The 22,331-nt window shown below is 41.8% G+C and overlaps 1 protein-coding gene across 1 annotated transcript in view; it reads left to right on the forward strand.

Annotated features, from left to right (window-relative positions):
• Positions 1 to 22,331, forward strand: part of PTPN14 (protein tyrosine phosphatase non-receptor type 14) — a 231,772-nt gene that overhangs the window by 58,281 nt on the left and 151,160 nt on the right. The window contains 1 exon segment of the mRNA XM_030196037.1: positions 19,103 to 19,272. Coding sequence (XP_030051897.1) covers positions 19,103 to 19,272 — 170 coding nt within the window.

Genomic DNA, 22,331 nt, shown 5'->3' on the forward strand with positions numbered 1-22,331 from the left:
AATCAAAAAGTGCAAAATAATGTTTGAATTGCCTTTTCTGTTTAAATTGAAAAATCAGCTTTATCAACCTGGTAATTCTGGTTCTTTGTTGCATCTAGACTGTGTGACTGCTGTGAATTTTTCCCTTTTTTCTGTTGATATTTGAACCTTGCCATGAAATCACGAGAAACTAGCCCACCCCGCCACAATGAACTTCCCTCCTACTGCTTTGCTCTGGCCATTCCCCCAGCTGCCACAATTCCAATTGCTACCCCAGCTTCTGCAGTAACTCACCTCCAGTCCCATTGCTCGTCTCTTCAACACTGTCTTTCCTGCCTTTCATCCTCAGCCTCCTTGGTTTGCACTGCCATTGATCTTGATGCCCACCTGTGGCAGCTGTTCCGGTTCCTCTCTTTCATCACCAGCTCTCCTCCTGCCTGTTAACTCTTGTCAGTTCTGCTGTTCTCTGCCCAGATGTCCTCTCGGCTGCTGCTGCTCTCCTCTGCTCCTCCAGACTTCCTTTTTTGTGCAGCGATTCTTGCATCTGCCTTTCGGCCCTATTGATATAGTCCAGTCCCCTCTTCTACAGATGTTTGCCTCCTTCTCGCTGCTGTCCTCTGGTTCTGAGCTACCACAATCTTTCTTCAGCAGCACACCTTCTAGTACCTCACTTTTCCAGTTCACAGCCCCAGTGCTCGAAGTGCTTCTGGTGTCTTCTCTTCGGTATATACAGGATAGAAACTAGGGAGAATGGGAGGGAGGAAATGGTGAGATTTAGGGTAGAGTGCATTGAGAGAGAAGATGGGATAATGTGGGATGGATGAGGGTAAGAGATGGATGGAGATGGAATAGCACTTCCTGTTTCCAGCCCCAAAAGGCCAATTCTGTCTCTCTTGGTTCTGACCCCACAAGTTAGTGCTGCTTCCCTTCATCTAGTTCATGTGATATAGTGTTAGAACTATGGGTAGCATCATTGGAGCCGACGCTGTGGGTGCTTGAGCACCCCCAATATTGAGAAAATTCCTTGTATGTGTCCAGGGAGGGGTTATTTCCATTGGGCTTAGCACCCCCAATAATTTTAAAAAGTTGGCTCCTATGGGTAGCATAACTGACATCTCCTCTCTATGCTTGTGCAAAATATGAAATTATGTAAGTTAGCAAGTTATGCATTTTATGTGCAGCATTATCCTCACAATTCTGTAGATGACACTTAAATTGTGCGTGCAAATTTGGCCGTGCACCCAATTTGCACGCCCAATTTAATTGATTAATGAGCCAATTAGTGCTGATAATTGGGTGCTAATAATTATCCAGTTTATCTCTATATTTTAAAGACCACAGTCAAGCGGAGTTCTGGAGCACATATTTGTTTCAGCAGCCACTCTCCTGTCGTCACCGGTCTTCATTGGTTTTTTTTGTCTTATTTTTCTTTTAATGCTCATTTCTCTTTGTTACTTTTTATAATTACATATAATGTTCCCAATTTATAGCTTTTGGGTAATTTTCAGACATATGAGAGGTACTAGTAGTCTCAAATTCTTTTACTTATCTTGAATGAGTCAGTGGCGGGGGGGGGGGGGGAGGATTTTAAATCCAACATGAAATCATATTTCACCATTCGGCTGTATCAAGGATCCACCCCCTGAAAAAAGTATATAAAGCAAGATGGCGGCGGTGTTTCTGAGCAGCTGATTTATATCAATTATTTGAAAAGTCTGCCAATCAGGGCACCTAGGCTATATCAACGTCATCCATTCGAACTCTGTGTTTAGCCCACATGGTATGAGCATATTCAATGTAAAAATCGTTATACTTAGATATTTAGTGCTGACCAGTGTCCATTTACTTGCACTAAACATGTAAATAGAAAGAAAACCATGATGGCTGGTATTTAAATCAAATGCTTACCTCTGTGGCTGAATAGTAAGGGTATGTGTGTGTGTGTGATATTTTTGCGTAACCAGTGCATGATTTAACTTTTGAGAAAGAATAAACAGATGAAAGTGGTGGCTGAATGGTGAAAATTTATCCCTGGCTCACTGGGCTCAAGGCTTCTCTAGGGAGTTGTATGAAGAAGCTCTATAAATCCACAGAGAGTGCAGAAGATCAGATCCAAACTTGTACATTAAAAAGTTCTTTGTTGAGGATAATTCCCGACGTGGTCCACGTTTCACCCACTATTGGGCTGCTTCAGGGGTATAACAATAGTCAGAAATTTTATTGTGCCACAGTACAGCTTGTGCTCCAGCAAGCAATAACCAGCAATCCTTAGCATAGCTTATCCCAACAGGCAATTGACCAGTAAGATTCAGGATACACAAGTCATGTGATGCATCATCCTGAGAGTTACTAATCACTGCCTTTGGCATAAGCTGTACAAAGGATTGCTGGTTATTGCTTGCTGGTGCACAAGTTGTGCTGTTGCATGTGTTTGTAGGGGGACTGCCAGCAATAGAATTTTTGACTATTTGTTATACCCCTGAAGAAGCCCAGTAGTGGGCGAAACGTGGACCATGTCAGGTGTTCTCATCAATAAAGAATTTTTAATCTATACTATTGGATCTGCTCTTCCTTCATCCTCTAGTTGTCACACACAGCATACGTGAGTCGTCCGATGCTTTGATTCCTGTCCACTGATTTGTAGTAGTGAAATAAAAAAAATGTACTCTACATTCACATTATGCGAAACTACAGCAAAAAAGAGCTGTGTGATCTTCAGTATTTCCTAGTAATACTCAGTGTGTGTGGGTGGGGGGGGGGGGGGGTTGTTTGGTGTTTTTTTTTTTTCAAAATATCTGTTCCTTTTTTAGTGAAACAGCAGGTTTTGGAACTCTCTCTCATCATTGTAGATTGATCAGATGTCATCAGTGTAGCAGTTTGCACCTCTTTTTTTTTTTTTATTTATTTGTACCCCGCACTTTTTCCCACTCATGGCAGGCTCAATGCGGCAGGCAATGGAGGGTTAAGTGACTTGCCCAAAGTCACAAGGAGCTGCCTGGGCCGGGAATCGAACTCAGTTCCCCAGGACCAAAGTCCACCACCCTAACCACTAGGCCACTCCTCCACTCCACTCTTCTTGTAGCTATATTTTCAGAAAGCTTTTGATAAAGTTCATCATGAGAGACTCCTGAGAAAATTATAGAGTCTTGGGATAACAGGCAATGTTCAGGTGTGGATTAGGAATTGGTTATTGGACAGAAAACAGAGGATAGGGTTAAATGATCATTTATTTCAATGGAGGAGGGTGAACAGTGGAGTGCCACAGGGATCAGTAGTACTGGGACCGGTACTATTACACATATTTGGAAATGATATGGAAATCAGAACGAGGGAGATGATTAAATATTCAGATGATACAAAACTGTTCAAGGTCGTTAAAACACATGGGGACTATGAAATATTGCAGGAAGACCTTAGGAAATTGGAAGACTGGGCATCCAAATGGCAGATGAAATTTAATGTGGACAAATGCAAGGTGATACACATTGGAAAGAATAATCCAATTGATAGTTACCTGATGCTAGGGTCCACCTTGGGGGTCAGTATCCAAGAAAAAGATCTAGGTGTCATTGTAGATAACATGCTGAAATCTTTTCCTCAATGTGTGGCGGTGGCCAAAAAAACAAACAGGATGCTAGGAATTATTAGGAAAGGGATGATGAGTGGAGGAGTGGCCTAGTGGTTAGGGTGGTGGACTTTGGTCCTGGGGAACTGAGGAACTGAGTTCAATTCCCACTTCAGGCACAGGCAGCTCCTTGTGACTCTGGGCGAGTCACTTAACCCTCCATTGCCCCATGTAAGCCGCATTGAGCCTGCCATGAGTGGGAAAGCACGGGATACAAATGTAACAAAAAAAAATAAAACTGAAAATACTATAATGCCGCTGTATCACTCCATGGTACTGCATTCAGTTCCGGTCACCGTATCTCAAAAAAGATATAGCGGAATTAGAAAAGGTTCAAAGAAGTGCAACCAAAATGATATAAGGGATGGAACTCCTCTCATATGAGGAAAAGCTAAAGAGGTTAGGGCTCTTCAGCTTGGAAAAGAGATGGATGAGGGAAGTAAATCTTTTTTTTTTTTTTGTCTTGTTCTAAAAGTACAAAGACTAGGGGACACTCAAGGAAGTTACATGGAAATACTTTTATAACAAATAGGAGGAAATATTTTTTCACTCAAGAAATACTTAAGCTGTGGAACTCTTTTTGCTGGAGGATGTGGTAACAGCAGTTGGTTTAAAAAAAAGGTTTGGACAAGTGCCTGGAGGAAAAGTCCATAGTCTGCTATTGAGACAAATATGGGGAAGCAACTGCTCGCCCTGAGATTTGTAGCATGGAATGCTGCCCCGATTTGGGTTTCTGGCAGGTACTTGTGACCAGGATGGGCCACTTTTAGAAACAAGATACTGTGCTAGATGGACCATTGGTCTGTCCCAATAAGGCTACTCTTATGTTATGTTCTTTTTATCAGGTAATTTACACAGGCATCCACATAAGTCCAATCTGGGCACTAACCAAGGGCAATCCTCATGAAGTGAGAGAAGTCGCGATAGAATTCCATTCACATATCCAAATACTCTTTGCATGTGCTGTGCAGATTTTGCACGTTGTCACAGAAATGTCATCCAGCCCCTCCTCGGGCATTGACTTTCAGGGACATGAAGTGCTGGATCTTGCGATCAGGAAGGACATTGTGCACTGAATTCAGGGCCTTCCTCACTTCCACAGTGGAATTCTTTTTATGTTCCAGTTCATCGGTTTGGGAGTGGAATACACTCAGGGAGTGCCCGTGCCAGCAGTGCATCTGACTGAAGTTATCATCAAAAATTTCTTAAACAGAGTAGATAGTGACAAGTGCCTTGTGTCAAGAAGAAAGCCTTTAAAGCTTGAAACATTGGAAGCAGCCTTGTAATTCCAGGAAATGAGGATAACCAGCATATCTTGCTATGAGAGAGCAGTTTTCTGTATTTAGCATCCATAAAAGTACAGTATTCTTTCAGGAGCTTAGTCTGAACTTTGTAGTTGTGGAAGTAGTTGTAAATTTTCAGAAGCATGCTCTGTGTTCACATCAGATGCATCTGTTCCATAGTAGACATAATTGCTAAAAATATATGCTGTTTAAGCTGCACCAATTAAAGTCCCTTTCTGCACCAACTTCATTGGTACAAAAGTATTTACAAAAGTATTTCTCTTTCTTCTTCATCTCAACAGAATCCACCAAACATTGTTTTGCACCTGTCACCTTCAAATACCTTCAGTTCTGGTCGCCGTATCTCAAAAAAAGATATATTGCAATTAGAAAAGGTTCAAAGAAGAGGCACCAAAATGATAAAAGGGATGGAATTCCTCTCATATGAGGAAAGGCTAAAGAGGTTAGGGCTCTTTAGCTTGGAAAAGAGATGGCTGAGGGGAGATATGATTGAGGTCTACAAAATACAGAGTGGTGTAGAACAAGTAGAAGTGAATTGATTTTTTTTTTTTTACTCGTTACAAAGATTAGGGGACACTCAAGGAAGTTACATGGAAATACTTTTAAAACAAATAGGAGGAAATATTTTTTCACTCAACGAATAGTTAAGCTCTGGAACTCATTGCCAGAGGATCTGGTAACAGCAGTTAGTGTATTTGGGTTTAAAAAAGGTTTGGACAAATTCCTGGAGGAAAAGTCCATAGTCTGCTATTGAGACAGACATGGGGAAGCCACTGCTTGTCCTGGGATTAGTAACATGGACTGTTCCTACTATTTGGGTTTCTACCAGGTACTTGTGACCTGAATTGACCACTGTTGGAAACAGGATACTAGGCTGGATGAACCATTGGCCTGACCCAGTATGGCTATTCTTATGTCCAGTTCAGGGCTTTGTCCTTCGGCCTCACAGTGGCTCCAAGAATGTTTACCAAGGTTATTGTAGTGGTGGCGGTGGCTTTCCTTCAATGCCAGGAATCAGAGTTTACCTGTATCTCAACTGGCTCATTCGTGTGTTGTCCTATTTAGACAGCATGGTGGTGACAAAGTTGTCCATCTTTTGCAGTCATTGGGTTGGGTGATCAATTTTACAAAGAGCAGACTAACTCCATCACAGACGCTGGAGTATCTATTTGACACAGTATGAGAGAGGATCTTTCTTTTGGAGTACAGGAGGTCGAAGCTAGATTAACAGATTCATCTTCTGCTCAGTCAAGGCATGCCTGGGATCGGGGACTACATCCAGGTTCTAGGGTAAATGACGGCAGTGATGCAAGTGGTGCCATGAGTGAGGGCAACAAAAAGAATAGCGTAGCCAACACGACACTTCCAAAAGGAACAGGAGACTGATGTAGGTGCAACAGGAATCTTTATTTTGTAAATGACCCAACATGATACTGTGTTTCGGCAATAGGAGACAAATATGTACATACATGTGAGAAAAGGAAATACATATGACACAAAAAAAATTAAAAAGGATAAACAAATAGTAAATATAATGCTTAAACAATGAATCAAAATATAACAATAAATGAAATATGATATGCCAGGACTATTACAATATAATTATATGATGTATATACAAATAGTGTAAACAATAAAAGACTAAGGACCCTGTTTACTAAGCTATGCTACAGGTGCACTAGCGTTTTAGCGTGCACTAAAATTTAGCATGCGCTAATTCTAGAGACACCCATAGGAATATATGGGTGTCTCTAGCAGGCACTCAAAATGTTTGCGCACCTTAGTAAACAGGGCCCTAAAAGCATAAAAGCAATGAACAATGGTAATGAAAAAGACAAGAATATCACTGACCTTTTAGAATAATTCCAATTTTAACATACGATGAGATTGTTTATGAACCAAGAAAAACAATCACAATCTATATAAACAGAAATAAAAACATACATCAGTTTAAATAGAATTTGTACTTCCATGTAAAACATAATGCATAAAGGGATAAGGAGGACAATTAGTAATCTCGAAACCCCCAAAATTGAGAAATGAAAACATGTTTGTAGTGAGAACAAAGAGAAAACATTCTTATATGCTTTCAATACAACAAAATAAGTATATCCCAAAAGGACAAGGGTACATATAATCCAAAAAGAAGAAAACAGGACGTTACAATCAATTGAACATACCATATTCACATAAGCTTAAGAGCAAGGTAATATAATTACTAGTCAAGTTGCATGAATGCATTGGAAATACCTCATGTGAGGGAGAAAAATACTTACAACAAGAGGAGTATAACAAGAAGACTATCTAAGAGCTAAATAAAGATTTTGACCTGTGTTTACAAAGGCATGCTATAGGCACGTAAGCGTTTTTAACGCGTGTTAATGGTTGATGCATGTCAAACACTAATAACGCCTATAGGAATGTGCATTAGTGCAATTGGTGCATTAGTGTTTAACACGCCTTAACTTTAAAGGCGCGTTAAAAATAGTAACACGCCTTGGTAAACATACCCCTTTGTGAGCAACCAGGTCAAATGCACTGGAAAGACTGAATTGCAAAATCAATACTTTTTGCCTTTTAGTGATTATCTAAATAAATAATTCCCACCTCCTATGTTCTGAAGCTCACTCCGTGGCAGGGAAGCACTGAAGCCCTGTACTGTTCGTAGGCTAGGCTGTCAGCACCACTCACCCTCACTCATAGACCCGCCCTCAGCCACGCCCCATCCAGACATAATTCGCACCTCCAACGTTCTAATGAAGCCTCAATGCTCCCAACGTTCTAAATTTGTAGTTGTGTAGATCGGTTTTGCTCCATGAGTGTCTGCCCCATGACGTCATGGGCGGAGCACAAACACTCAGCGAATTGCATCACACAAGCCCCTACCCCCCCCCACGGACAAATCAACCCCCTCGCACCCGCAGCCCCCAATACTAACGCTGTCTGGCCGCTGCTGCTTCTCCTGTTCAGTAGCAGTGGCCGGTACAAAAAGAAAAAAGCAAAAAAAAAAACATTAAACCTCATACGCGCCTCCGTAGACAGCCATCTGGCATTGACTGTCGTCTCTGCAGGCGCTCCTCCTCTCCCCTCTGACATCACTGCTCCTGGAGGAAGACTCTGGAGGAGCGCAGTGACGTCAGAGGGGAGAGGAGGAGCGGCTGCAGAGACGACAGCCAATGCCAGATGGCTGTCTACGGAGCTGCGTTTCAGGTAGAAACTCTTGTTTTTCCTTTTTTTCTTTTTGTACCGGCCGCTGCTGCTCAACACGAGAAGCAGCAGCGGACGGACAGCGTTAGTATTGGCGGCTGCGGGTGACGAGAGGGTTGATGAGCCCGAGGGGGGGGGGCTTGGGTGATGCGCCAGGGGGAGGGGCTTGGGTGATGCGCCGAGGGGGGCAGGGGAGAGAGGGAGGGCCACTGCACATGCGTGGTGAGAGGAGGGTTGGTGGGTATGGGTGGCTGCAGGGGGGGCAGGCAAGAGGAGGGTCGCTGGTATGGAGAGGGGGAGGGGAGGGGGGACCATAACACCAGAGAGGGGGGGAAGGGGGGTCCCTAAGACCACAGAGAGGGGGGGAAGGGGGATCCCTAAGACCACAGAGAGGGGGGGAAGGGGATCCCTAAGACCACAGAGGGGGGGTCCTCAGACCACAGAGACGGGGGGAAGGGGGGTCCTCAGACCACAGGGGAGGGGGTCCTCAGACCTGAGATGGGGGAAAGGGCAGGACACTGTCTCACATATGCACTCGCACACACTCATTCTCACATACACACACTCTCTCACAGACACACTCGCAACCAATCTCACTCTGTCACACACACACACTTGCACATTCACTCTCTCTCACACAGTCACTCTCACACTCTCTCATGCACACTCCGCGGAAAACCTTGCTAGCGCCCGTTTCATTTGAGCCAGAAACGGGCCTTTTTTACTAGTAGTTTTAATATTATCTATTAAAGATACTATTACCGTCTCTGTATTCTAGAAAGATCAAAATCTAGACTGAGAGAAATGTAAAATATCAAACAGATCTATATAATGTGACATCTGTTTAGCCACCAAAGCCTACATTATTTTCTCAAAAAATGGTATAGATGCCACTGGTCTAACATTTATTTATTTACTTATTAGGATTTATTTACCAACTTCTTGAAAGAATTCACTCAAAGCGGTGCACAGTAAGAATAAGTCAAACATAAGCAATAGACAATTGCAGCAGTACAAACATTCAAATAACAATACAAAGTATGGCATAGTGTACTACTTACAATGTCAAAACATAATAAAACATTTTAATAGACAGTGTAGTGTGTAAGCAAAGATGGAACATATAGATAGGTAAGAGAGTAAGAGGAGTTAGAAAATAAGGTGACTAATTTAAGAAAGTTGCACATGAGGTCAGAGAGATGATTAAATGTTATCTCAGCAAGGATAGGAGTAGATAAACATGTACTGCTGCAGTATGGCAAGCTTGTGTCATTCCTTGTGTGTGTGTGACAGAGACTAAGAAGTTAGTTACTTCTTCCATTAAAGGCCTGGTTGAAGAGCCAAGCTTTCACCTTCTTCCTTAAGTAGAGATAGTCTTTTGTTAAGTGGAGCCTTTCAGGCAGTGCATTCCAGAAACAATATGCAGTGCTTCCTTAGGATCCTTTATAATAGGTGTAAGAATAATTTCTTTTATATGTGATGGAAAGTTTCCTAACTTTAACGCTTTTTATAACCATTCAAAGATCATTTGTTTAAATTCTAAAGGAGCTGTTTTTTTTTGTATATGAAGGACAGCTGTCAAATTGACAGTGGGAATGTAATAAAGTCATTCCAATCTAGCTGACTAAAACCTGCTGGAGTAATGTCACTATTGTAATGATTTAAAGGAAAATTGATCCCAATTAAATTATCTGAAAAATTGGATTCTATTAACTTGAATTTTAGACTGAAAATAGCAATTGGTTAGCCATATCAGAGTTAGCAATAACATCTTGTATATTTGTAAGTGAGGCAACAAGATAGAACAGATGCGAAATATTTGTAGCATCAATTCCAATTATATATTTGCTCATCTGGTTAGTGTTAGGTTAGCGATTTATTTAAGGTTGTTGTGTTTATTCTGAGTTTCTCCTTCCTGCTTGTCTATGTAAACACTGAGGAGCTGGACTGGATGCCAAGAGAGATATGTCTCAGCTCAGTTTTCAGTTCTCTATCTCCACCTGCTGGTTGATGGACACAACTATCCCACAGGTTCTGGAATAGTGGGAAGTGCTAATAGAATGAAAAATTTCTGATAAGACCTAATTTCTCTATCCATTCCATCTGTCTGCTAGGATCAGGCCTGCTTATTTGCTCTTTATTGTCAATGGTACTTGGTTGTCTGAGATGCTTAGATTCTTTCAGTAAAAGGATCAAGCTGTGGCATGTCCTAGGAATTTGGCTGAACAAAGATTACTTGCAATTCACTAAAAAAAATAAATACAAAATAAAATATGAAAGCATACAATTTTAGAGAGCATTTCATATCCAGTGATGGTCTTCTCTACTGATTAGGGGTTGCAGTGGTGGTTGAAAACATAGGACTGTAGGGTTCACAATTTTAACTGATATGTTTCATTGCAAGGCATTGATAATTGTTGTCTCTTATAATGTTGTGTCTATTTTGATGTAATTAAGGAGCCTGTTTACTTACTTCAATTTAAGTGCAAAACGTAAGGTGTGGTAATCTTGTGTGGTAAATGCCTAGGGCTTGGCAATCATCTCCCTGCATTTACCGCACAGGCAGACACATAGGACTAAATTCAGAAAATGGCACCCAAATTTAGGTGTTGAAAAAAATGAGTGCTAAGCATTATGCTCTAAATGGCACCCCAAGTTAGATGTCGTTTATTGAATAGTACGTAGCGCTGGGATCCACAACCAATTTTGGGTGAAGAATTTACACCAACTGAAACCTGGTGTAAATCCCCATGTATAAATTAAATGCGGATCCTCCTAATTCTGTAATAGTGCGTGCATCTTTAATGAACACCCCTGACCTGCCTGTGCCCCTCCCATAGCCATGCCCCGTTTTCAGTTGCACACAAAAAGATTTATGTGTGCGTCTTATAGAATAGCGTCTTGCAAGTTGCACGTATAAATCCAAATTGTTGCCAATTAGCACCAATTATTGATAACACCCAAGTTTCCAAGTTTTATTTAAAATTTTATATATCACCCCCTAGGGACAACCTTCTGGGCAGTTTACAATATAAAATTATGTATATAAAACAAAAAGGAACACCAAGCCAATAATAGGAAAGAATAAAATAGCAACTAAACACAAAAACAAACACAATATAAAGTAAAGCAGATTGACACACATCATGCAATATTGCATCATACCAAATCAATCATATCATGTCGTATCATCTCTTATTCAGTGCTGATAGTAACATAGTGTAACTCAACTGCAGTCATGGAATCCGGAAGCATCCCTGACACAGGGGCACTTCAGCAATAGTAACATAGTAGGTGACGGCAGAAAAAGACCTGTACGGTCCATGCAGTCTGCCCAACAAGATAAACTCATATGTGCTGATAATTCCAGTCTGAACTGAAGGGCCAACAGAGAGGTCTAGGAGAAAATTCATCATAGTGAGGTCCCAAAAGTCTCCTGAAATGAATATGATTTAAGGAGTTGCTTAAAGATGTGAAATGACTCCTCCAACTGTAACTACAACGGCATCTTATTCCAAGAGAGTGGACCAGCAATGCTAAACATTTTAGTACGTATAGTTTCTAGATCAAAGGTCTGAAAAGATGGAACCATCAAACAGTTTTGAGAACTGGACCTGAAAGACCACATAGGCATGTACAAGATTAACAAATCTGCCAAATATGATGGAATGCCTGTAAAATGAATCTTGTAAACAAAACAAAGAAGTTTAAATCGTATCCTGTAAAAGATAGGTAACCAATGTTCCCATCTCAGAAGAGGGGTGACATGGTCATATTTACTTGAGTTAGTCAACAACTTGATCTCCATGTTTTGGACCAGTTGTAATCACTTTCCCCTGGATTCTACATAGTGCGCCTAGAGATCAGCACAGATTCCATAACAATGTGCATAACTTAATTGGCTTAAGTTAATCAGCGTTGATAACAGCTGTTAACAAGCAATAATGAGCACAAATTGGCACTGATTAGAATTTACATGTGAGTCATTCCGTGTCAAGTGGACCAATTTTAAAGGTCGTCCCCACCTCACCATCTCAGATTTTGATGAAATTTGGTACATAGTTTCTTTATGATAAAAAACTAAGCTGTGCAAAACTTTAGTTCAAAAGACTAAAAATTGGAGATTCTAGGGGACCTCAAGTAAAGGGTTGCAAAATGTCGCCTGAGCAAAAATGACATTTTGGGCCAACTTCCAGAAGCTGTAAAACTGGAAGTTTTAGTAGTACAAGGGGGATATTTGGAGAACCTGCACTACTTTTAGGGCTTAATGAACTGGCAAAACCCCATGTTCCTAGTCCTCTTACTTTTTGAATGGTTTAGGCTCAAACTTTGCCAAAAAAAACGGCAAAAATCAATTTACAGTGATGTTGAGGCTGCTGTAGTTTCTAAACTAGTTGGCCTTTCAGGTTGATTTTTGGTAGGTGTACTAAATGCACGGCTGTAATGAGGCATTCCAATTTGCAGCACTTTCCTTCAAGTGGTTGAAAAATTATAAGCGTTCAAAGTTGGTATAAAAAGCATTTTTGCCCATTTTGGGCTATCTTTGATGCCCTTGATCTCCAGTGGGACAGCTTCAATATTCTTTCTTTTAGCACCATTAGAAAGAGCAGATTTCCTTCTATCAGAATATGTAGTTTTCAATTTGGAGTCTCTCCATATAAGGATTGCAAAAAAAGTGTTTTTTGGCCAGTATTGTTGAATGATAGATGAAACGGATATAGGGCCCATCAATGTTTCTAATTGCTGTATAAGTCACTCAGTTGCTTTAAGCATGCGTTGGTCCATGGTGGCTATGCCACTACCAATTCAATAGGAAGTGGCAACCTCATCGCCAAGAGGTCACGCCCGATAGCAAGGCAAGTCCAGCCACTTGGCACAGGTTCCCAAGCCTGAAGGTGGGCATCTTACTTGAGGTTCCCAAGCCTCATTTGGTTGTCTTTGCCTAGTTTCTCAAGCCTAATGGGGGTGTCTTAATGGTTCCCAAGTAAAACCTCAGTGCTGAAGTGACAAGAATTTTTCACTGATAAGTTTCACTGCTGTTTCTGGAAATGTATACTGTCGTCCAAGTGTGTAGTTGCTGGTACTGGAAGAACTGCTAGAATATGCTGTTCAGAAATCCAACAAGAATCTCTTCTGCTAGGCCAATGAAATGATCGTGCAGGCCCGCATGGATGCATAAAGTTGACCAAGGCATCATGTTCTTCAAATGATGTGTCACAGACATTGCCAATCCACCATTTGTTGTCATAAACACAGGCAACATACTGCCCAGGCTGAAGTTGAGACACATTTATGCCAGGTACACTCACTGGGTCATCCGACTGACAAAGTTTGACAACAAATGAGGAGGAATCATTTGACATTCTACTGACTGAAATTTGGTTCAAGTCAATGGGAATAAACTGGTGATTTAGTTCCAGCAACTGTGGAAGCTTTACTGAATCTTTCCTCTTGTGCAGATCTTGAAGATTCAATTTCATCCTTGGAAACAAAAAAGAACTTGATTTTATTTATTTTTTGATCACAAAATTCAAACAAGCCTTGTGCTGTGAGAATTTGGCTATTTTTAGGTCGTTGCAAACTAGCCTGAGCAGCTAGTCGCTTTGTTGTACCACCTATGGCATCACATGGTGACTTGCCATGGCTTCTGCCAAAGAAATTCCACTGTGCACTTATTCCAAATTCTGTTTGATGATAGCACAAGTTGGCAAAGTTTTTGAAGTTCTTGTATTGTGCAGCTGAGCCATCACTAAAGTATGTTACATATTTTATTTCTCCAATTTTGCTTTTCAAGAACGTGATTAATTTTTCCAAGAATGCATGTACAGCAACTGCATCATGCCGCAAGCTGTCACTTATTTTGCAAACACTTATGCACTGAATTTCACCTGAAGCATCACGGAAGTACCCAACAAATGGATGCAGTGTAGCTTGACTGTTTTCCCAGTGGAAACCTTGAACAGCATCTTGGACAATAAAGGAGTAGTTTTCAGCAAAGTCCAAGAGAACAACAATTTCACAAGGATTTAGGTTTTCTTTAAGTATTGTGTCTGATGTTTGGAAATGTAATGGTGAATTGACAGGTTTGAAACTTTCAATGCAAGCTCAGATACAAAATCATCAACATACATTTGTTTGGTCTCCAGTGTGGTGCGATCTGTATGAACCCACTGCTTAAACTCGATTGTTTCACCTGGGTCAGCATCAATGAACACTTCTGTCAGGTAATTTTCAGGCACATCTTTACCTGGACATATTTCACACCTGTGAAGCATGCATTCTTTGCATTCCAAATTGCACACAGTTTTAGCCATCAGTGCTTTGTAATCTTCGTTCAGCAGATGGCTTCCAGCAAGCATAAGCTTCACATTTTGATGAATGACACAAACACACACTGAATGCATACCAGATGAGCCAACATTGACACACCATTTTGGCCTTAGCTCACAAAATTTGGAAAAACCCACTTCTGGCCCATTTCGAGTACGATATGCAACAAACATTTCTTTTAGATTGCTAAGCAGCAAGTGCTTTTGCATTTGAATTTTTTCAGTGCCAGTTCTGACAGAGACAAAATCTTTTTTCCCTAGGCACAGTCTACTGAATTCATCATCTTCAAAAAAGCCAAGAATTTTTTTTTCTGTTTCTTCTGGTAAAACTTTACCTTTCTTCTTGTCTGGTTTTGCCAGAATTCCACAAACTGATTTCAGATTTCTTGCTTTTTTAACCATTCTAGTTGAAACCATGAATTCTGAGGCAGTTCTTTGAATAGACCAGCTGTTTGGTGCTAAAGTTAGTATTTGCAGTTTTTCTGCATGATTTGCTGAAACTTGGACTTTGTTTTTCAACTCGTTTAGCAGGTTATCATAATCAGAACATTTGTCACATTTCTGACTGGTAGAATGTCTAAGCCACCAGCAACTGCAAGATGATGACTCTCAAAGTATTTTGCACTCGCCTGATTTTGCGCTTGGTGTAGCCTCGTACATCACGCTTGCTGACTTTTTTGAACTTTAATGGAGAAAAACCAAGAGATGTCAAACTTGTGTTCAACTTGCCAGAAATGTCACTGTGTTCATCATCTGCTGCTGTTGATGATGATAAAGAGCAGCTCTGTTACTGACGTCTTTTCGACAAGATGGACATAGTTTCTGACCCGGCACAAATATTTTGCTTGTTAAGGCCTTTAGCTGGGCTGCTAGTGTGTCATCCAGCACTCTTAAGCCCCTTTTTGCATTATGACCACCTTTGGAAAATGGGTTACAGCAGGTTCTTTGCAAAAATTCAAACTTTTTCAACAGTAAAGATTCATGATGAAGGCAAATAGTTGATCCAGCATAGAAAAGTTGACCAGAATGCTCTTGTAACAACTTCTGTTGATCAGGCAGAAGCTCTTCAATTAATTTCAAACCTTTATTTTTATTGTATGTCAGTAAATGACACTCTGATGTGCTTGAACAGCCAACTGAGCAAAGTGGAAATTCATCTGATCTTTCTGGACGCGTTTATTCTTGCAATCAGGTTTTCAATGGGTAAAATTTTACTTCAGTCTAAAGTGATTAATATCTTCATTTGTGGCATTTAATTCAATATAAATGAGCCTGTCGGTGCAGGTGCGAGTTTCTTCAACAAGAAGTATGTATACAATGGTTTCCACCCTATTTTTTAGTTTACTTGAACACAGTTTTATAACATAATATTTAAAGAAAACTTCTTTAGCCAGTTAGACTTGGCCAATTATGATTGGTGAACCCTGTTGCAAGGCAGAATTGTTTGTTTCATTGCCCAATTGTATGCTTCTGGTACCTCCTGGCTCCTGAGTGTCTGTTGCTAGGCTTACTTTGATGCCTACAGTTCACTAAGAGGTCAAACTGTAGCAAGGGTGAAGAAACACCAGCAACAGACACTCAGACGCCTTGCAACAGGGTCCACCAATCATAATTGGCCAAGTCGGTCATCCTAACTGACTGCAGTTTTCTTTAAACCTGTCATGAAACCTGGCCTCATCCTTCCACATCCTAAAAAACATTCCTGTTTTTTAGTTTTCTTGAATACAGTTTTATAACATAATGTGTTCTTTATTTTAAAAAATTGTTGCTTTTTGAAAGAAGAATCACTTTTACTACACTTGTATCAAGGGTGTAGTGAAGAAATCACAGGCTGCTGCCCGCAAACATTTGAGGGCATTTTTGCAATCCTTATATGATGAGACTCCAAAATGAAAACTAAATATTCTGATAGAAGGACATCTGCTCTTTCTAATGGTGCTAAAAGAAAGAATATTGAAGCTGTCCCACTGGAGATCAAGGGCATCAAAGATAGCCCAAAATGGGCAAAAATGCTTTTTATACCAACTTTGAACGCTTATAATTTATCAACCACTTGAAGGAAAGTGCTGCAAATTGGAATGCCTCATTACAGCCCTGCATTTAGTACACCTACCAAAAATCAACCTGAAAGGCCAACTAGTTTAGAAACTACAGCAGCCTCAACATCGCTGTAAATTGCTTTTTGCCGTTTTTTGGCAACGTTTGAGCCTAAACCATTCAAAAGGTAAGAGGACTAGGAACATGGGGTTTTGCCAGTTCATTAAGCCCTAAAAGTAGTGCAGGTTCTCCAAATATCCCCCTTGTACTACTAAAACTTCCAGTTTTACAGCTTCTGGAAGTTGGCCCAAAATGTCATTTTTGCTCAGGCGACATTTTGCAACCCTTTACTTGAGGTCCCCTAGAACCTCCAATTTTTAGTCTTTTGAACTAAAGTTTTGCACAGCTTAGTTTTTTATCATAAAGAAACTATGTACCAAATTTCATCAAAATCTGAGATGGTGAGGTGGGGACCCCTGGTCCACTTGACACGGAATGACTCATGTACAACTTGCTAAGCGTATTCTGTAGCAAAGTGTGCTGAACGTCTAATGTGCACAGGCAAAAAGGGGTGTGGTTATGGGTGGGGAAATGAGCGTTTTGTGGGCGTTCTGAAATTTATGCGCATAGTTATAGAATATGGCCCCGTGAACGTAAATTTGCATGCCAGGGTTTATGCCATGTTTTCGTTGGTGTAAATGGATGTGTGTAGTTTTAGGCGCTGTGATATCAACTAAGCGTATTCTATAATCAGCGCTTAAATCTAGGCACTGATTCTATAATCAGCGCCTAAATCTAGGCACTGATTATAGAATACACTTAGTCGGCACTGATTTCAGTGCTGATTTTTTTTAGGCGCCATATATAGAATCTCCTCCTTTTATGTTAGAGTGATGATTCCCATTATAAAGAGCATTACAGTAGTCGAGCTGAGCCATAATAAAAGAATGTACCATGAGCAGCAGCAATGAAAAGGTGCCAAATAGAATATAACATGCACAATCAAAAAAACATCCGCTGCACTACCTGAGAGATCTGCAAATGGAAGGTCATATTTTGATGAAGATAACTCCTAGAATGTTAGCTGTCGTACTAAAAGTAATTGGATTTCCTGAAATAAATAGCGAATGTGATAGCATAGGTGGGCCACTTCTAGCGAATAGTACCGCACATGTCTTCCCTGGATTCAATACCAGGTTATGTGCTTCAAGCCAATTCACCAGCAAGTCTGGGTCCCTTTTGCTGCACCACGCTAGCGATTCCCAGCGCGGCAGTGCCAACAAAGCTCATTTGCTTAGAATGGGCTTCGTTGGCATTGCCGTGCGGGAACTGCTAGCATGGTTTAGTGAAAGAAGGCCTAACTTAGCAGAGAGATTCTGAATATCTAGGCGGTGTGCAATTAAAAGAATAGTAAGAAATGAGGAAAAGAACTACAATATGTTGATAGGAAAGTATCCATATTCATTCTACAGAGCTAGGATAGAACAGCAAGGAGATTAGGAATGGGAAAAGAAACTATTTGCAAGGAGGGGGGGAGGTAAGCAAAGGAAGGGAAGGCTGAACCTACAGCAGTAAACATTCTATGAAGAATTAAACGGCCTGTTGAAACAGCCAAGTCTTTATAGCTAGCTTAAATTTCTTAAATGAGGATTCAGCTCTGATATCACGAGGGAGGGAGTTCCAGTGGAAAGGAACAGAAGAATAAAATGCACAGTGCCTGGTAGTTTCAAGAATGGCTTGCTTCCAGATGGGATACAAAAGAGGAAAGGAAGACCAGTGCCGTACCGAGGGCAGGGCGGTGGGGGCGGTCCGCCCCGGGTGCACAGTGCAGGTGGGTGCAGGGAGCAGCTGTGTGGCCGTGGCTCCGCCCTTTCTCTGCTTCCTCTGATGTTACTTCTTGTTCTGGGGCAGGGAACCGGCGGAGCTGACAGTCACGCGGCTGCTCCCAGCACCCCCAGGAGGTAACAGCAATGCATTGGGAGGTGGGGGAAGGCGATGCGATGCATTGCGCTGGAGGGGGGAGGCGAAGCCATGTGATTTTTATTTTATTTATTTGGATTTTGCTCACACCTTTTTCAGTAGTAGCTCAAGGTGAGTTACATTCAGGTACACTGGATAATTCTGTGTCCCAGGACGGCTCACAATCTTGGTTTGTACCTGAGGCAATGGAGGGTTAAGTGACTTGCCCAAGATCACAAGGAGCAGCAGTGGGATTTGAACCGGCCACCTCTGGATTGCAAGACCGGTGCTTTCTAACCATTAGGTCACTCCTGCCCCGGGGTGGGGAAGCAATGCGATGGGTTTTTTTTTTGGGGGGGGGGGGGGGGGGGGGGGGGTATGCAGCCGCAATCTGCCCTGGGTGGCGGCGGACCCATTCTGTGATCCTGGAGCCAGTTGCACAAAGAACATGGAACAATCTCCCAGGGAGGTGGTAGAGGCAAAAATGGTTATCGGAATTCAGGGAAAACCTGGACCAAGCAGAGAGGGTCTTTAGTCTGAGGAAGCAAGGTCAAAGCTGTGGATCAAGTAGAGCTAGGAGGAATAGAAAATGAAGGTCATTGTTTGCTGTCATATGTGTTTATATCTAAATGATGATATAGCAATTTTATTTCTCTGTCTAGACACACTACTTTGGCCTTTGGTTTCGCAATAAGGCTCATCAGGCACGATGGGTGGAGCTAGAAAAACCCTTGAAGAAACAGCTGGACAAATTTGCCATTGAGCCCTTGCTTTTTTTTGGCGTGATGTTCTATGTTCCCAATGTGTCGCGACTTGAGCAGGAAATCACCAGGTATGTGGATTTGTACTGTATGCATTGCTTATTGAGATCACTTACAGATTGGACTTTTCCGTGAATTAATGGACAAGCTATGCTCATGTTAGCTTGAATTTGGTTACTGCCCTATATTTAATAAAGGGACAATATATGAGCTGCACTAACAGAGGGAGAAATTTTGTTTGCTAGCTAGTGCGCTCATCTGCACATATGTGTAATTTCAGCCCACCCCTTCTTTGAACTGTAAATACAGCAACTCTATCGTAGAGAGAATAATTAGGTATGGGGGTTTTGGATTTAGTGCATGCCTTTCTCAGAAGCTGAAGGTAAATTACATTCAGATACAGTTGGTATTTTCCTGTCCCTGGAAAGTATAGAGGGGCCTAGTGGTTAGGGTGGTGGACTTTGGTCCTGGGGAACTGAGGAACTGAGTTCAATTCCCACTTCAGGCACAGGCAGCTCCTTGTGACTCTGGGCAAGTCACTTAACCCTCCATTGCCCCATGTAAGCCGCATTGAGCCTGCCATGAGTGGGAAAGTGCGGGGTACAAATGCAATAAAAAAAAAAATAACCAAGTTATTGGGTAGACTAGATGGACCATACAGGTCTTCATCTGCCATCATTTACTATATTACTATATTTAAAAATTGGGAAAAATATTTAAAAGAGGTTGAGAATGCCTCTCTTTTTAGGGGCAAAGTAACTTTCCAAAAATTTAATGCAACAGGATGAAACTAGGCTTAGGGGAGGTGGGGGAGGGGAAACGATACATCATATGGATAAGAGAGAGAGATAGAGTTGTCAGCAGCTGGCTTTTCCTAGTATTGATGCTGACTCTGGGGCAGTCTGTTGGGGTGGAGGAGTTTGAGCTCCAGAGCTCAGCGTCACCGCAAGTTCCATGACAGAGCCCAAAGACTGATCCTTGGTGATGTAATCAGTTCGTGGAGGAGTCATTCTCACATAGCTATCCATTGGCTTTCATAGTACCAGGGCTGAGCCAACAAAATAACTCTTAACTTTTCTTTTCGTCAGCCAAGATTAAGCAGGAAAGAAAAAATAAAATGAGCAAAGTAGGAATTCTCTAATTCAACATTTGGCAGTTGCAGCTTTCTCTGTCCACTTTGACAGTGCACTTAAACTGGTCATGCATTTGCTAATTATATCACAAATTGACTACTGTAATTCCCTGTATGTGGGTCTCCCAAGCAAAAGCATCCATAAGTTACAGCTGCTGCAAATCGTTGCAGCCAGTTTAGTCAGTGGTAGTTTGTGATGTCACGTTATGAGGTTATTTGTCCTGCAATTACACTGGTTTCTAATCATGGTAAGGGCAAAGTTTAAACTATTAATACTGACATTCTGCACACTAAGAGGCCTGGGGACATGTTATTTAGCAAACATACTTTAGTGGTATATTCCAGTGCTGATTGCAGAGTCTAAATAGTGTAACAGGTATAAATGTGTTCTTGTACTCAATGTGCGTGTAATTGATGTGTGTATTTTAATCATTGTTTTCCAGATTATTCTGTGGTCAGGTCAAACAAACAAGTATTATTCTTTTCATTTTTGTCCTGCCTATCATTTGCTATTGAGTAGTTCACAATAAAACATTTAAAATAAAAGCTCTTTCAGTTTAGCGACATCCATCACAGAAAATCATGTGGTGCTGTTGTGCTGATGGTCATCAGAAGCCCAGACAGGTATTACACTGATAAGTGGAAAACACTAGCATTGCACAAACAGAAGATGAGGGGACTTGAGAAACACAGATTTATTGAAAGCAGCAAATGCAGCCTTACCTTTTCTAAAAACTGTGCAAACTACTACTACTACTACTTAACATTTCTAGAGCGCTACTAGGGTTACGCAGCGCTGTACAGAATAAACAAAGAAGGACAGTCCCTGCTCAAAGGAGCTTACAATCTAAAGAACGAAATGTCAAGTTGGGCAGTCTAGATTTCCTGGGTAGAGGTGTAGAGGTTAGGTGCCGAAGGCGACGTTGAAGAAGTGGGCTTTAAGCAGAGATTTGAAGATGGGCAGGGAGGGGGCCTGGCGTATGGCCTCGGGGAGTTTGTTCCACGCGTTGGGTGAGGCGAGACAGAAAGGGCGGAGCCTGGAGTTGGCGGTGGTGGAGAAGGGTATTGAAAGGAGGAATTTGTCTTGAGAGCGGAGGTTACGGGTAGGAACGTAAGGGGAGATGAGGGTTGAGAGGTAAGGAGGGGCTGCAGATCGAGTACATTTGTAGGTTAGTAGCAGAAGCTTGAATTGAATGCGGTACCTGATCGGAAGCCAATGAAGTGACTTGAGGAGAGGGGTGATATGAGTGTATCGGTTCAGGCGGAAGATAAGACGTGCAGCAGAGTTCTGAACGGATTGAAGGGGGGATAGGTGGCTAAGTGGGAGACCAGTGAGGAGTAGGTTGCAGTAGTCAAGGCGAGAGGTAACGAGAGCGTGGATGAGAGTTCGGGTGGTGTGCTCAGAGAGGAAAGGGCGGATTTTGCTAATGTTATAGAGGAAGAAGCGACAGGTCTTGGCTATCTGTTGGATATGCGCAGAGAAGGAGAGGGAGGAGTCGAAGATGACATCGAGGTTGCGGGCAGATGAGACGGGAACGATGAGGGTGTTATCAACCGAAATAGAGAGTGGAGGTAGAGGGGAAGTGGGTTTGGGTGGGAAGACAAGAAGTTCGGTCTTGGCCATGGTCAGTTTCAGGTGGCGGTTGGACATCCATGCAGCAATGTCTGATAAGCAGGCCGAAACTTTGGCCTGGGTTTCCGCGGTGATGTCAGGTGTGGAGAGATAAAGCTGGGTGTCGTCAGCATAGAGATGATACTGGAAGCCATGAGATGAGATCAGGGAGCCCAGGGAAGAGGTGTAGATAGAGAAAAGAAGGGGTCCAAGGACAGAACCCTGAGGGACTCCAACAGAGAGCGGGATAGGTGTGGAGGAAGAACCATGAGAGTGTACTCTGAAGGTACGATGGGAGAGATAAGAGGAGAACCAGGAGAGGACAGAGCCCTGGAACCCAAAAGAGGACAGTGTGTCAAGAAGTAAGTTGTGATTGACAGTGTCAA

Source organism: Microcaecilia unicolor, chromosome 3 (genome assembly GCF_901765095.1).
Source record: "Microcaecilia unicolor chromosome 3, aMicUni1.1, whole genome shotgun sequence".
In the NCBI taxonomy this organism is placed as follows: Eukaryota; Metazoa; Chordata; class Amphibia; order Gymnophiona; family Siphonopidae; genus Microcaecilia; species Microcaecilia unicolor.